This window comes from Zeugodacus cucurbitae, chromosome 5 (assembly GCF_028554725.1).
Source record: "Zeugodacus cucurbitae isolate PBARC_wt_2022May chromosome 5, idZeuCucr1.2, whole genome shotgun sequence".
In the NCBI taxonomy this organism is placed as follows: Eukaryota; Metazoa; Arthropoda; class Insecta; order Diptera; family Tephritidae; genus Zeugodacus; species Zeugodacus cucurbitae.
In genome coordinates, this window is record NC_071670.1 from 38,957,989 (window position 1) to 38,970,263 (window position 12,275).

At 37.9% G+C, this 12,275-nt stretch overlaps 1 protein-coding gene across 1 annotated transcript; it reads right to left on the reverse strand.

Moving 5' to 3' along the window:
* Positions 1-7,742: 7,742 nt before the first annotated feature.
* Positions 7,743-11,220, reverse strand: LOC128922256 (uncharacterized). The gene has a single exon (XM_054232152.1). It carries the CDS (start codon positions 9,088-9,090, stop codon positions 7,801-7,803), a length of 1,290 nt encoding a protein of 429 aa, XP_054088127.1. The 5' UTR covers positions 9,091-11,220; the 3' UTR covers positions 7,743-7,800.
* Between the last annotated feature and the right edge of the window lie 1,055 nt (positions 11,221-12,275).

Genomic DNA, 12,275 nt, shown 5'->3' on the forward strand with positions numbered 1-12,275 from the left:
CGTCTATGATAAGAAATTTAATAATTCTGCAAGTAAACCTTTCATTAAAGTAAGATCCACTAATCAAACATGAGTATTATTTCATTACTTTAGAAGCTTCTTTTATTTTTATATTTTGAACTGCGAAGAAGCAGACAGTAGCTGAAGTAAATGATAAATATAAAACGTTTCAGAGTGATTGCGTGAATAGGCCAAACATAAAAAAATTAATCACAAAATATTAGCGCTACAAAGCTCGTATCTGGTAATACTATACATCTTTGAAAAGTATTGACATACCTTCAAAACGACGATATGCATGATTAGTTTGGATATTGCGTTCAACAGTTATAGACGTGTAAACATGGAGTTCACTAACGCCGAAATTAGCGATATTTTAAAGTTTTCCTTAGATAAAAGCAAATACGCTAGAGAAACGTTCCGTGAGATTAATGGTGCTTTGGGGGATGGTACTCTATCACTTCGAACTACGGAGGAATGGTTTCGACGATTCAGAGCGGTTGAAAACGACACTATGGATGAACCAGCCGGCAGAAGACCTGTGACGACGAATACCGATCAAATCATGGAAAACCTGTTTAAACCATCTGCAAAAGGCTGAATGAACAAAAAAGCTCAATGTTTGGGTGCCGCATAATTTGACGCAAAAAAACCGAATCAATGCCTGCGATACGCTGCTGATACGAAACGAACTCGACCCATTTTTGAAGCGGATGGTGACTGGCGACGAAAAATGGATCACATACGACAATATCAAGCGAAAACGGTCGTGGTCGAAGGCCGGTGAATCGTCTCAAACAGTGGTCAAGCCGGGATTGACGGCCAGGAAGGTTTCACTATGTGTTTGGTGGGATTGGAACTGCTCATATGGCCAGACCCTTAATTCTACCATATACTGCGAACAACTGGACCGCTTGAATCAGGTGATCGACCAGAAATGCCCAACAGGAAGGGTGTCGTGTTCCACCAGGACAACGCCAGACCACACACTTCGTTGATGACTCGTCAGAAGCTACGGGAGCTTGGATGAGAGCTTTTATAGCATCCACCATATAGCCCGGACATAGTGCCAAGTGATTACCACCTGAACCTGTCCATCGCGAAAGCCCTTCGTGGTTAAAATTGAACTCAAAAGAGGCTTGTGAAAAGTGGATGTCCCGAGTTGTTCGCTAATAAGGAGGGGGACCTTCTACGAGGGAGGTATTATGAAGTTGCCGTCTAGATGGAAACAGATTATAAAACGAAACGGCGCATATTGGAACTAAACTTGATCACTGTAACACTTTTCATAAAGCATTGACTAAAGAGCAAAAAAGCGGAAGGGTACATGAGTTCCTCAGTGCTTGTGCTTTCTCAGATACGAACATAGCTCTTAATTTTTTTGTAATATAATAAATCTTATTATAATGTTTTATTAAGAATCTGTATATAAATGAATAAATGTGGGCGGGGGAATTTAACCACACCCTTTTTCTCACAATATATGAATTACACTGTTATTAAAATAAAATGAAACAATAAAACCGAAATAACAAAATTATTAAAACTTGTCTCGATCGTTCCTATGAGAGCTATAGGATATAGTCGTACGATGTGGCTTTATGAGGTACTTTGAATATTTTTCTATATTTTTAGTGAAAATTTTATGCGGAGGTTAGAATTTCCTATGTACTTTTGTCTTAAATATAAACCTCCCCTTATTACTGACAATCCGTTAAACGACATCAATAAAAAGAATCAATCTTCATAGTACTACATATTGATGAAGTCTTAATTTTTTATTGTTGTTGTTACATTGTTTTAATATGTTTCGAATGACTAGAAAAGATACGGACTAGTGGAACGGTGTCTCAGAGTAGACAAATGTAGATCTTATGTTAGAATTTAGTCTGTACGCCCTTCTTTACTCATTGAGAGACTTTTGCCTGATTTTAAATTCCATTATTGCTGATCACATTATTTATTTCATAAGTGAAAGGATACATAATATTAACATCCTGCTTAAAGACGCCTACGTATATCAGAAATATAAGTATCCTAGATGTATCAAGTATTTTTCAAAACTTTTTTCAAAGTTTTATACGAAAATATAGTCCTAATACTACTCTAGACGTAACATGAAAATCAATAATGTGGAAGACTCATAATTACTCTGAACAAAAGAGTATTTTGAATAAATAAAAGACGACAACGTATCAGGGTGAAGAACCAAGATTTCTGACTTAGTCTAATCTTCATATTCGCCTAATGTTATGAACTCTACGTAGAACGTAAAATCTATCGTGCTTTAAGGATGAAAAGCAAGGCTCGTGCATTTAATAGGCCCAACAAAAAACAAACAATAAATTCATAAAATATAATCATCAGCAACTAATTAAGCCTTAAAACCGCATTTAGTAATAAGGATTCACATCGCTCATTGAAAAAGCAGTTGGTTTCACAAGTCATAAACGTAATTGACATTTTAAAACTCTATTCTCATTTAATTCCACTACAATCTAAACTAACAAACTCCTTCGTATCAAAATAAATTAAGCACACAGCAACAAAAGTGCAAACTTTAATCCTGACAATTGAAACCATATGATAAATGCAACAATTACATTTCGTAATTACGAATTTCAAATAGTTAAATAACTCACATTGACATTTGAAAACGACCGCTTGACAACTGCAAGTTAAAGTAATAATTATATTTTCCGAACCCACGTCTACGTCCAGCACAACCAACAAGGACATCCACAAGCAGACAAGAGACGTGAAGAGCGCTAATGAAGAGAGCAACGAGCGCCACAAATAGATAAATACGAGCATAAATAACGGTACACACACACTACCGATATATATTCCAAATGCAAATATATGCAAAGTGTGGCAAGCTTTATACGCCACAACGCCGCACCGCACTAATCCTCTCACGCAGCAGACTATGTTGCCACACTTGCTTACCCCTCAACAGTGTACCCCTAACAGTGTTGTATAATTAATGCGAAAAGCAAGCATTGCACAGCAGAGAAATTATTCAAATGCTTCTTTAAAATTTTAATTTCGCCTGCAGCAAGCTTCAACACAACGCCCACTCCTGTACACGGTGGTACACCAGCCGCAATGTGATGTGGTGGTGTGTTCGTCGGCATCCTTATCGCTTTTGGGCAATTTGTTATGTTCACATCATTTTTCATTCTCGAATTGCCGGCAACTTCATTTCGCTAGCGCACACAGCTTCATAGCTTTAGTGTGAGAGTTTTCATTTAGTTTCCATAGTTTTAATTGGAAAACTGCGTTGGCAATTTGATGGCACTAAAGTTATATGTATAATTTGCGAGGAAGAACGCGTAAATGCGCTGAATGATTGGGTAACTGCGCACAATGGCGTTTTTGATAAGAGTATGAAGGGACATATAGATATTTATTACTAGGTATGAATATATATGATATGATATTCACCGAAAAATGTGAAGACTTTTCAAGGCTGAGAACTGTGCCACCTATCGTCATCCTTCAAGTTGTGCTACTACAACAAATATTCTCAAATTTTCATTAAAACAAATTGGTTCGAGAAATGAACTAACCAAAAGAACATAAAAATAAATTTTTTGAAGTAGAGCGCCATCTACCGGTTGCTAAACTATTCCAACTTTGAGATTTTCTCGGACAAATAATATTCATCCACGAAATATCATTTAATACGATTAAGTGGTCTCGAAGATAGAGAGTAGCAAATAAACTTAAACGAATGTAATGTTCTCGGAAGCAAATTTTGAAGGATCGACGTTAATTTGAATGAGCTGAGCTTTGCCTGGTACTCTATTACCAGCAAATTATTATATATTCTTTAAAAACTTACTTAGTATGGTAGTCTCTGGTACATTGAACAACTTTGGCACTTACCTAAAAAGAAATAAAATAGTGATATTTAAACAATTATTCATCTCAAATAATGTAAAAAGGTATATTCTGGGTACATTTTGTTAAAACAATAATTAAAAAAATATGTTAATAGTATTTTTTAATCACTCTCTTTATCTCTGTATAGCTCTCGTAATAGAGTTCAATTTTCTTCTGTAGAACAACGAAAGATAATTTTTTTTTTAATATTTAATGGAGTATATATAGGAATACGTAGTGTCGAAAGATGCTTCGATAGCACCTATTGACCGAGTGTTTAAAATAATATCAAACTTGACTTAACACCAGCATATGTCAGATCACTAAAAGAAACCCTCGTTTCCTTTATTTTCTCAACTGAGCTGCTCAGCTGCTAAGCGTCAAGTGTCTTGGATAGGATATTTTAACTATAAGGAATCATAGCTTTAAACTGTAGATCATTAATAATATCCGACATATGGTAAAAGCATCGCGGGCTAGTTTGTAATTCTTCAATTTTGGAATAGGAGAATAACATAACATCGAGTTCAATAATTATCGGAATGAAAGTGCAACTCATTAGATTCCTGAGATTCTCGTAGCTGTAGTTTCAAAACCTTCCAGAATCTCAGGTTTCTACTAATTCATTTTACACCGAGCATAATTGATGAATACATACATATATATCAAAAGCGATGAGACCCCACAAGACCCTAATCAAATTTTATCGTGCCTTTCGAACACTACATTGTCCTAAACCAACGGGTGCCATAAAAATCTTGGATTACCATTCTTTTAGAACATTTTGATAGAATAATGAATGGATGTGACTATAAAACCATCATAGAATAGAACATATTTACGGTTAGAGGGTCCTGATTTGGATATTATCAATGCCTTTGTATATCAACCCATTTTAAATTCGAGAGTATCGACCAGCTTACCTCTTAGATGCCTACTCAAAGTGACAGGAGAGTTTATATACGCCAGGAAAGTGCTTTCATTGGGGGCTCATAAATTAAGTTAGTTTCTTGAAAATTATCGATATCTCTAGCAGAGATATCTCAATTAGTAAGTTTAAACTTTACGAGCTGTATAAAATCCAAAGAAGCACACACACAAGAACCACCTGTTACGACTATCAATTTTACAATTCAATTACGCAGTTTTCACTAGAGGATCAGGCACCGAATAGAAAAGAGAAAAATAGTTTAAACAATGAGTAAGCCAAATTTAGTTGGTGAACCACCACAAATGAATCCAAATGCCACAAAAGCCAACGCGGCGAACTATGGCTACACAACCACAATAGCAAATGGTACACCCTAGTACCGTGGCTAGTGCGGTCTGCGGCACACAGAGAGCTTAACGCTTGCTTGAGTGTCAACAAACGATTTGTCAAATATTTCCGCGACACTTTGCCTACGGGCAATTTCCCTTTCGATTGCGCGAGGGGGAGTGATAAACATAAAGAGGGAGCGAAGGCGCGCCTAAAAGTTTGCTACGCAACGTTAGAATATGCACTGCTACAGAACTCCCGTAGGACAACCATTAAAGTGCGCTCCACTTTCCGGCGGACCGAGGGGAGTGTCATCTGTTATATTTCAGCGGATGTCTACTGCAGCACGGATGTCAACAAAAGCTAAATAAACTTGTTTCACAAGAATTTTTCGTTTATCCGCCTTTTTGTTGCTGCTTTGACAATTCGCTCAGCGCGGGGCGGCCAGTCGTTACTTTGATTATTTTCCGCTAAATATTTATTTGTTTCACTATAAAATGCCATAAAATATTAATTGTATGTGTGTGTGTGTTACATGAAATGTGAAACCGATAATGGAAAATAGCAACAACACAAACGCACGCCGATTTCCTTTGAGGCTTTGTCAGTTGCGTCAAAATGTATGCGCCGTAGGCAAGCGACGGACAGGCAAATAGACAGACAATCAACAGGCCTGCGCAAATATGCGAATATCCTGGTTAAATATATAAAGATGTGTACTTATATATTGTGCAAATATTAAAGGATTGAGGCGATCGCAGTCTGGATTATGTAAATATAGATGATTGATATACTTGCTTATTTATATTTGCATTTATGCCTGAGAATCATGTACAGTTGGGTGGACTGCATGGAATTTCGTTGCATCTTTGTTTGTTTAAACATTTTGTAAAATGAATTTTGAATTTTAGAATTGCTTTGGAATAATAAAAAAGAAACAAATATTATTATAACTAGAACAATTAAGGAGGAGCTTAGTTTTACTAAGATAACACACAATTTGACACAAATATTCGGCATAAAGTCCAATAGAATAAAGAAAATCATCATATATAGTATATGAGGGTTGAGACAATTCCTGAACCGATTTAACTCATTATATACTCACTTAATTTTGCTAAGATATCTCACACATTAACCGATATATGTGAAACCACCACCGGAAGTTTGATAATCCAAATATAAGGTATATGGGAGCTAGGGGTTGTTATGGCCCGATTTTAACCATTTATGGTACAGCGACACACTATTACAAGAAAAAGGTTCCCTCTGAATTAAATAAATAAGTGAGAGATTTACCGACATTTTCGTTGAAAAATTACCCTTAGGCACGAAGCCTTGAAAAGTCATAGTACGATTTCGACAATTTATGCCACAGATCATATACAGTACTTGTGCAAAATTCTGTTCCGATATCTCCATTAGTTCCTTATGTATACATATATTATAAAGTGAACGGATCAGATGGAATGCAATATTGAGTTATATGGGAGGTAAGCGTGGTTGTGAACCGATCTCGCCCATTGTTCATACTTGTTATCATGGTGTTACGGCTGTGTAAGTTGACGTTGAGCAACACCAAAAGCTCCGTCTTGATTGGGAAGGAACTCTCCGAGCCGTTCGATACCAAACGAGGTTACAGACAAGGTGACTCCCTATAGTATGACTTCTCTAACCTGATTCTGGTGAAAATAATATGAGCTGCAGAGATAAATAGAGAAGGTACAATCTTCTATAAGTGTGTACAGCTCTTGCCGTACATCGATGATATTGATATCATCGGAAGCAACAACCGCGCCGTTTACGTCTTGGCTCCCACGTCACTGTTGACAGTCATAACTTTGAAGTCGTAGATAATTTCGTATACCTGGGAACCAGTATCAACAACACCAACAATGTCAGCCTCGATATCCAGCACCGCTACTTTGAACTGACTAGGCAATTGAGCCCCCTCTCGACGAACCACAATCAAACTCTATAAGGCGCTTATCATTCCCGTCCTGCTTTATGGTGCTGAAGCGTGAACGATGTCAATATCAGATGAGACGACACTAGGAGTTTACGATAGAAAAATTTGCGCAAGACTTATGGTCCCTTAAACATTGGCAACGGTGAATACCGCAGAAGAAGAACGACGAGCTGTACGATTTATACGACGAAATTGACATACTCCGGCTTTGAAAGTGTTCGGTGGAGCACCCGCCGGAGGAAGCCAAGGAAGGCATCCACTGCGTTGGAGGGACCAGGTGGAGAGCCATTATGTGTGTACATGTGTATCTCGTCCCGCCATCATGATCATTTTGAAATATATAACCCTATATCTAACTCGTTTAGTTTTATGACTTACAAACTAACCGTTATGTGAACAAAACCATTATACTCTCTAAGCAATATTGTTGCGAGAGTATAAAGTTACACTGTTATTTACAGCACTCAATATTGAAAAGACCTCGAAACTGTTAAAATTAAAAGAAAAAATATATTTTTTTTTGCTCCAGCCGAGCACAAATTTTATTGATTTTTTTTGGATAAAATGCTAAATATTACATATAAATATAAAAAGTATACAAACTACTATTGGAAGTACATGAAAATCGATAATAAACTAATTTTCTCTAAAAATAATATTAAACCTCTCTCTTTAATCTTTTAGCTCAATTACGGCGAGTCATGCTGAGACGTCTAAACTTCTTTGCGCTGTCGGCGCATTTAGTGGTGATTGTCCAGCGAACTTCTTTTGCGGTGCAAGAAGTGCGAAAGATCACACACTGTATGATATCCTCAACCTTCTTCGGATCCAATTTACCCTTAGAAGGACGCTCACGTCCCACAAATGCTGGCGAGGGCTTGCCAGTAAGTGTATTTGTCGCTAGGATCTCTTCCGTGAAGATCATGCAAAGTAAGCTGCGAGTGGCCGCGGTAAAAGACGTAAATGAGATAGTCTTGAATTTGTCGCTGGGTACTTGCGTGCCATTCGGACCAATCACTATGTAGCCAACAGCTTTCCTATCATTGGACGGTGGTGGCATTGGTAGAGGTGTCGAAGATGCCATAGGTGGCGAGGGTGCCGGTGTTGGTGTGGTCGCTTGAATTTCTTCACTTCTATTGTTACTGCTGTCGACTATATTAGTTTGAGTTGAAGTTATGACAGAAGCTCCACCACTGGGAGCTACATGGTCGTCGCATTGCGCATTTGTTGATCTATCACTGAGGTACACCTCTCGATTCATTTCTCTCATCACACGTTTACGTGGATCAGCGTTATAAGCGTCATAAGAGATGCGACGCTTAGTGCAACGAGTCGCGGTCGTACTTGTACATGGCTCGTCATTCAATTGGTTAGCTGGATTGGGTGACACCAAAGTGGCTGGTGCGGGATTCGTAGCTGTAGAGGAGTCGCTACCGATGGCGGCAGTAAAATTCGTAGCTTGGCAGCTTGTGGAAGTGACAAGCTGTTTTTCACTTTGTAAGGAATGCTGCTCTGCCTCCAAAGTGGCTGGTGCGGGATTCTCACCTGTAGAGGAGTCGCTACCGATGGCGGCAGTAACATTCGTAGCTTGGCAGCTTGTGGAAGTGACAAGCTGTTTTTCACTTTGTAAGGAATGATGTTCTGCCTCCAAAGTGGCTGGTGCGGAATTCTCAGCTGTAGAGGAGTCGCTACCGATGGCGGCAGTAACATTCGTAGCTTGGCGGCTTGTGGAAGCGACAGGCAGATTTACACTTTGTAAATCCTCCGTTTCGGATATTCTAGAGATTCTCTGTGCCAGTAAATATTTAGATTCAAATTTCTCTTTAGTTTCCGGATCGAGTTGTTGAATTACTTCTTTCGGTAGATCATTATACTCTGCCAGCCATATGTTTGCCCATGATATTACATCCTTCGGCTTCATCTTCAGAAGCATCTCATTCTCGTCCAAGAGTTGAGCGTTGGAAATCGGTAGCATGTCTATATCTTTTTATTTGTTTATTGATATTTCGCACAATATTTTTTTTCGTCGTTACTTTCTATCTTATGTCTATCACCTGTGGATGTGAAGCTCACTGTGAGTATGGTACGGTGAAGGCACCAGGTTTTATAGTGCGATCGTTGAACGACGTAAGCACAGTGGTTAATTCACAGGTAGAAAGGATACACTTACTGTCTAACCGCTCGACAGGTAGTCGACAAAAGATAGTACCTTAATTGCTTTAGCTTCTACAATCTTAGAATTCCTTTTGTTTGTGCATCCTTTAATCCTTATTCTTGGCCACATCCAACGCTTTTGTACCTAACAATAGTATTTAAAAGCCTTTACTGCTATAACCCAATCTCGGATAACAAAAAACAATAAAGAGTTGCCGCAAGTGTGCTAAAACAGTTTGACCTTGCGCGTAATACAATTAAGCTAAGACACATCCAAATATTTTTGCCATAATCTGACCTAATATTGCAAAATTATTACAAAATTTTGGGTTGGGTTTTCCCACAAATGAGCATACAACATATAGTTGCTCATGGGAATAATGTTATTTTTTTAATTTTTTCTACGTAAAAACCACCCCAAACCCTTGTGACTTCAGGCAATATTCTAAAAAAAGGAATTAGCAAAATCGTTTCGTTTCAGCTGTTCTCGAGTTTAGCGCGTAGCAAAACATTCAGCGATTAATTTTTTATATTATAGACATAATAATAGAGTCCGACCAGTATCAGTATCGGTGGTGCCTAGTCCTGACTATAAAGAGGACGCAAAAGAACATCCCAAACAAACGCTCTAAACTTCTTCCGAGTATGCATAAGTTTGTGTGGCCTGTCATTGCCGAGAGAAGAAGCTCAAAATAAATTATTCTCTGTCAAATTCATCAAATACCTAGCTAAACCATCCTGACCGTCCATCATTGTTTGGCCACCGATTAGTCTGCCTTACCGCGATTCCACAAAGACCGTTTTCGCTTGACGTTTTCGTTACTGAATCACTTTCCATGTAAAAATGTATCGATCCAGCAACGAATCGCAGATGGAATGGAAATTCGGTCGATGCAGGTTCATAAACTCGTGGGATACAAATTACTAAAGTCATCGCTTTGAAAAATATCGAATTTCTTTTACTAGAGCTCCTATTTTCGAATATTCGAGAACTTCTCAAGATCATTCTCTTGGATTAGAACCAACACATTATACTATATTATAGTAGAACTAGAACTGACGCAAGTTTTTATAGACGCATACGTTTTTAAAGCTTTGCTGGAGAGAAATTCTGCGGCGGTATCAGGAAAACATTACTCTATAATTGTGAGCTCGGATATTACAAAAAGCTTCACTTACAATGATCAAGCAATAGCTAATACATCTTCGAAAATTGAAAAAAATGTTCAAGAAAGGAAGTATACTATGGTGGTTATGCTTCAATTTGCCGTCAAGAGTCCTGCCGCAAAACTGTACTGACCATGAAATCAGAAATGCGTCATCTCTAAACAAAAAAACAAAAAAAGTCTCCCAAAATACCTGGATGGAAACAGAACTGGAACGAACTAACTTGGAACCAAAATCTGAGAAAAGGAAGCATACGTGTTAGATCGACGACTTTGATTCTCTGTTGGCACTGAAATAAGACAACTCTGAGAAAAGATGGATATAGTCGGAACTCTGTGACAAAGGAGAAAATATTATATTCTAAAAGTGTCCGTTATAAATAATACAAATAAAAATGAAGCAAAAAATGTGTGGTTTCAGTGGAACAAATAGAAAGAGGGGAATATGAAAGTAATGTTAAAGAAACACAAAAAAATATTTAAAAATGGATTTATTTATATTCATTAATTTTTTAAGGGAGAATTTTAGTTATGTGTGAAAAAGGAAGGAAAACATTGTAATATATGGGTTTTCAAAAAGAACGCTACAAAAGTAGACCGATAGGGACAGCAAACGACGTCAAGCCTATGGCGTATGCCAACAAGCCAGCGACGATTGATGAACTTCGTACGAATATCAAACGTGGGATTGCAGCATTAACGGCCAATTTATGATTAAAACGCTTTTATCGTCTGAATTTCTGCAAGCGTGCCCATTAGTAGCCATTCCAAAGAAATCGAATTCCGTACATGGGTGATTTTTTTGAGGTTAGGATTTTCATGCATTAGTATTTGACAGATCACGTGGGATTTCAGACATGGTGTCAAAGAGAAAGATGCTCAGTATGCTTTGACATTTCATCATGAATAGACTTACTAACGAGCAACGCTTGCAAATCATTGAATTTTATTACCAAAATCAGTGTTCGGTTCGAAATGTGAAATCCGCTTTTTTATCGACAAATTTTGTTCAGCGATGAGGCTCATTTCTGGTTGAATGGCTACGTAAATAAGCAAAATTGCCGCATTTGGGGTGAAGAGCAACCAGAAGCCGTTCAAGAACTGCCCATGCATCCCGAAAAATGCACTGTTTGGTGTGGTTTGTACGCTGGTGGAATCATTGGACCGTATTTTTTCAAAGATGCTGTTGGACGCAACGTTACGGTGAATGGCGATCGCTATCGTTCGATGCTAACAAACTTTTTGTTGCCAAAAATGGAAGAACTGAACTTGGTTGACATGTGGTTTCAACAAGATGGCGCTACATGCCACACAGCTCGCGATTCTATGGCCATTTTGAGGGAAAACTTCGGAGAACAATTCATCTCAAGAAATGGACCCGTAAGTTGGCCACCAAGATCATGCGATTTAACGCCTTTAGACTATTTTTTGTGGGGCTACGTCAAGTCTAAAGTCTACAGAAATAAGCCAGCAACTATTCCAGCTTTGGAAGACAACATTTCCGAAGAAATTCGGGCTATTCCGGCCGAAATGCTCGAAAAAGTTGCCCAAAATTGGACTTTCCGAATGGACCACCTAAGACGCAGCCGCGGTCAACATTTAAATGAAATTATCTTCAAAAAGTAAATGTCATGAACCAATCTAACGTTTCAAATAAAGAACCGATGAGATTTTGCAAATTTTATGCGTTTTTTTTTTTTTTAAAAGTTATCAAGCTCTTAAAAAATCACCCTTTACTTTCACAAGAATAAAGAATTTCATTGATATCCCAAACCGTTTTTGTTCTTATTGCTGCGCTCTTATTGAAACCTCTTTATTAGATAATCTGAAGAAGTATACT

Bases quoted from the DNA above. Each gene is read 5' to 3' on its own strand.
- LOC128922256 (XM_054232152.1), bottom strand. From the start codon at position 9,090: ATGCTACCGATTTCCAACGCTCAACTCTTGGACGAGAATGAGATGCTT.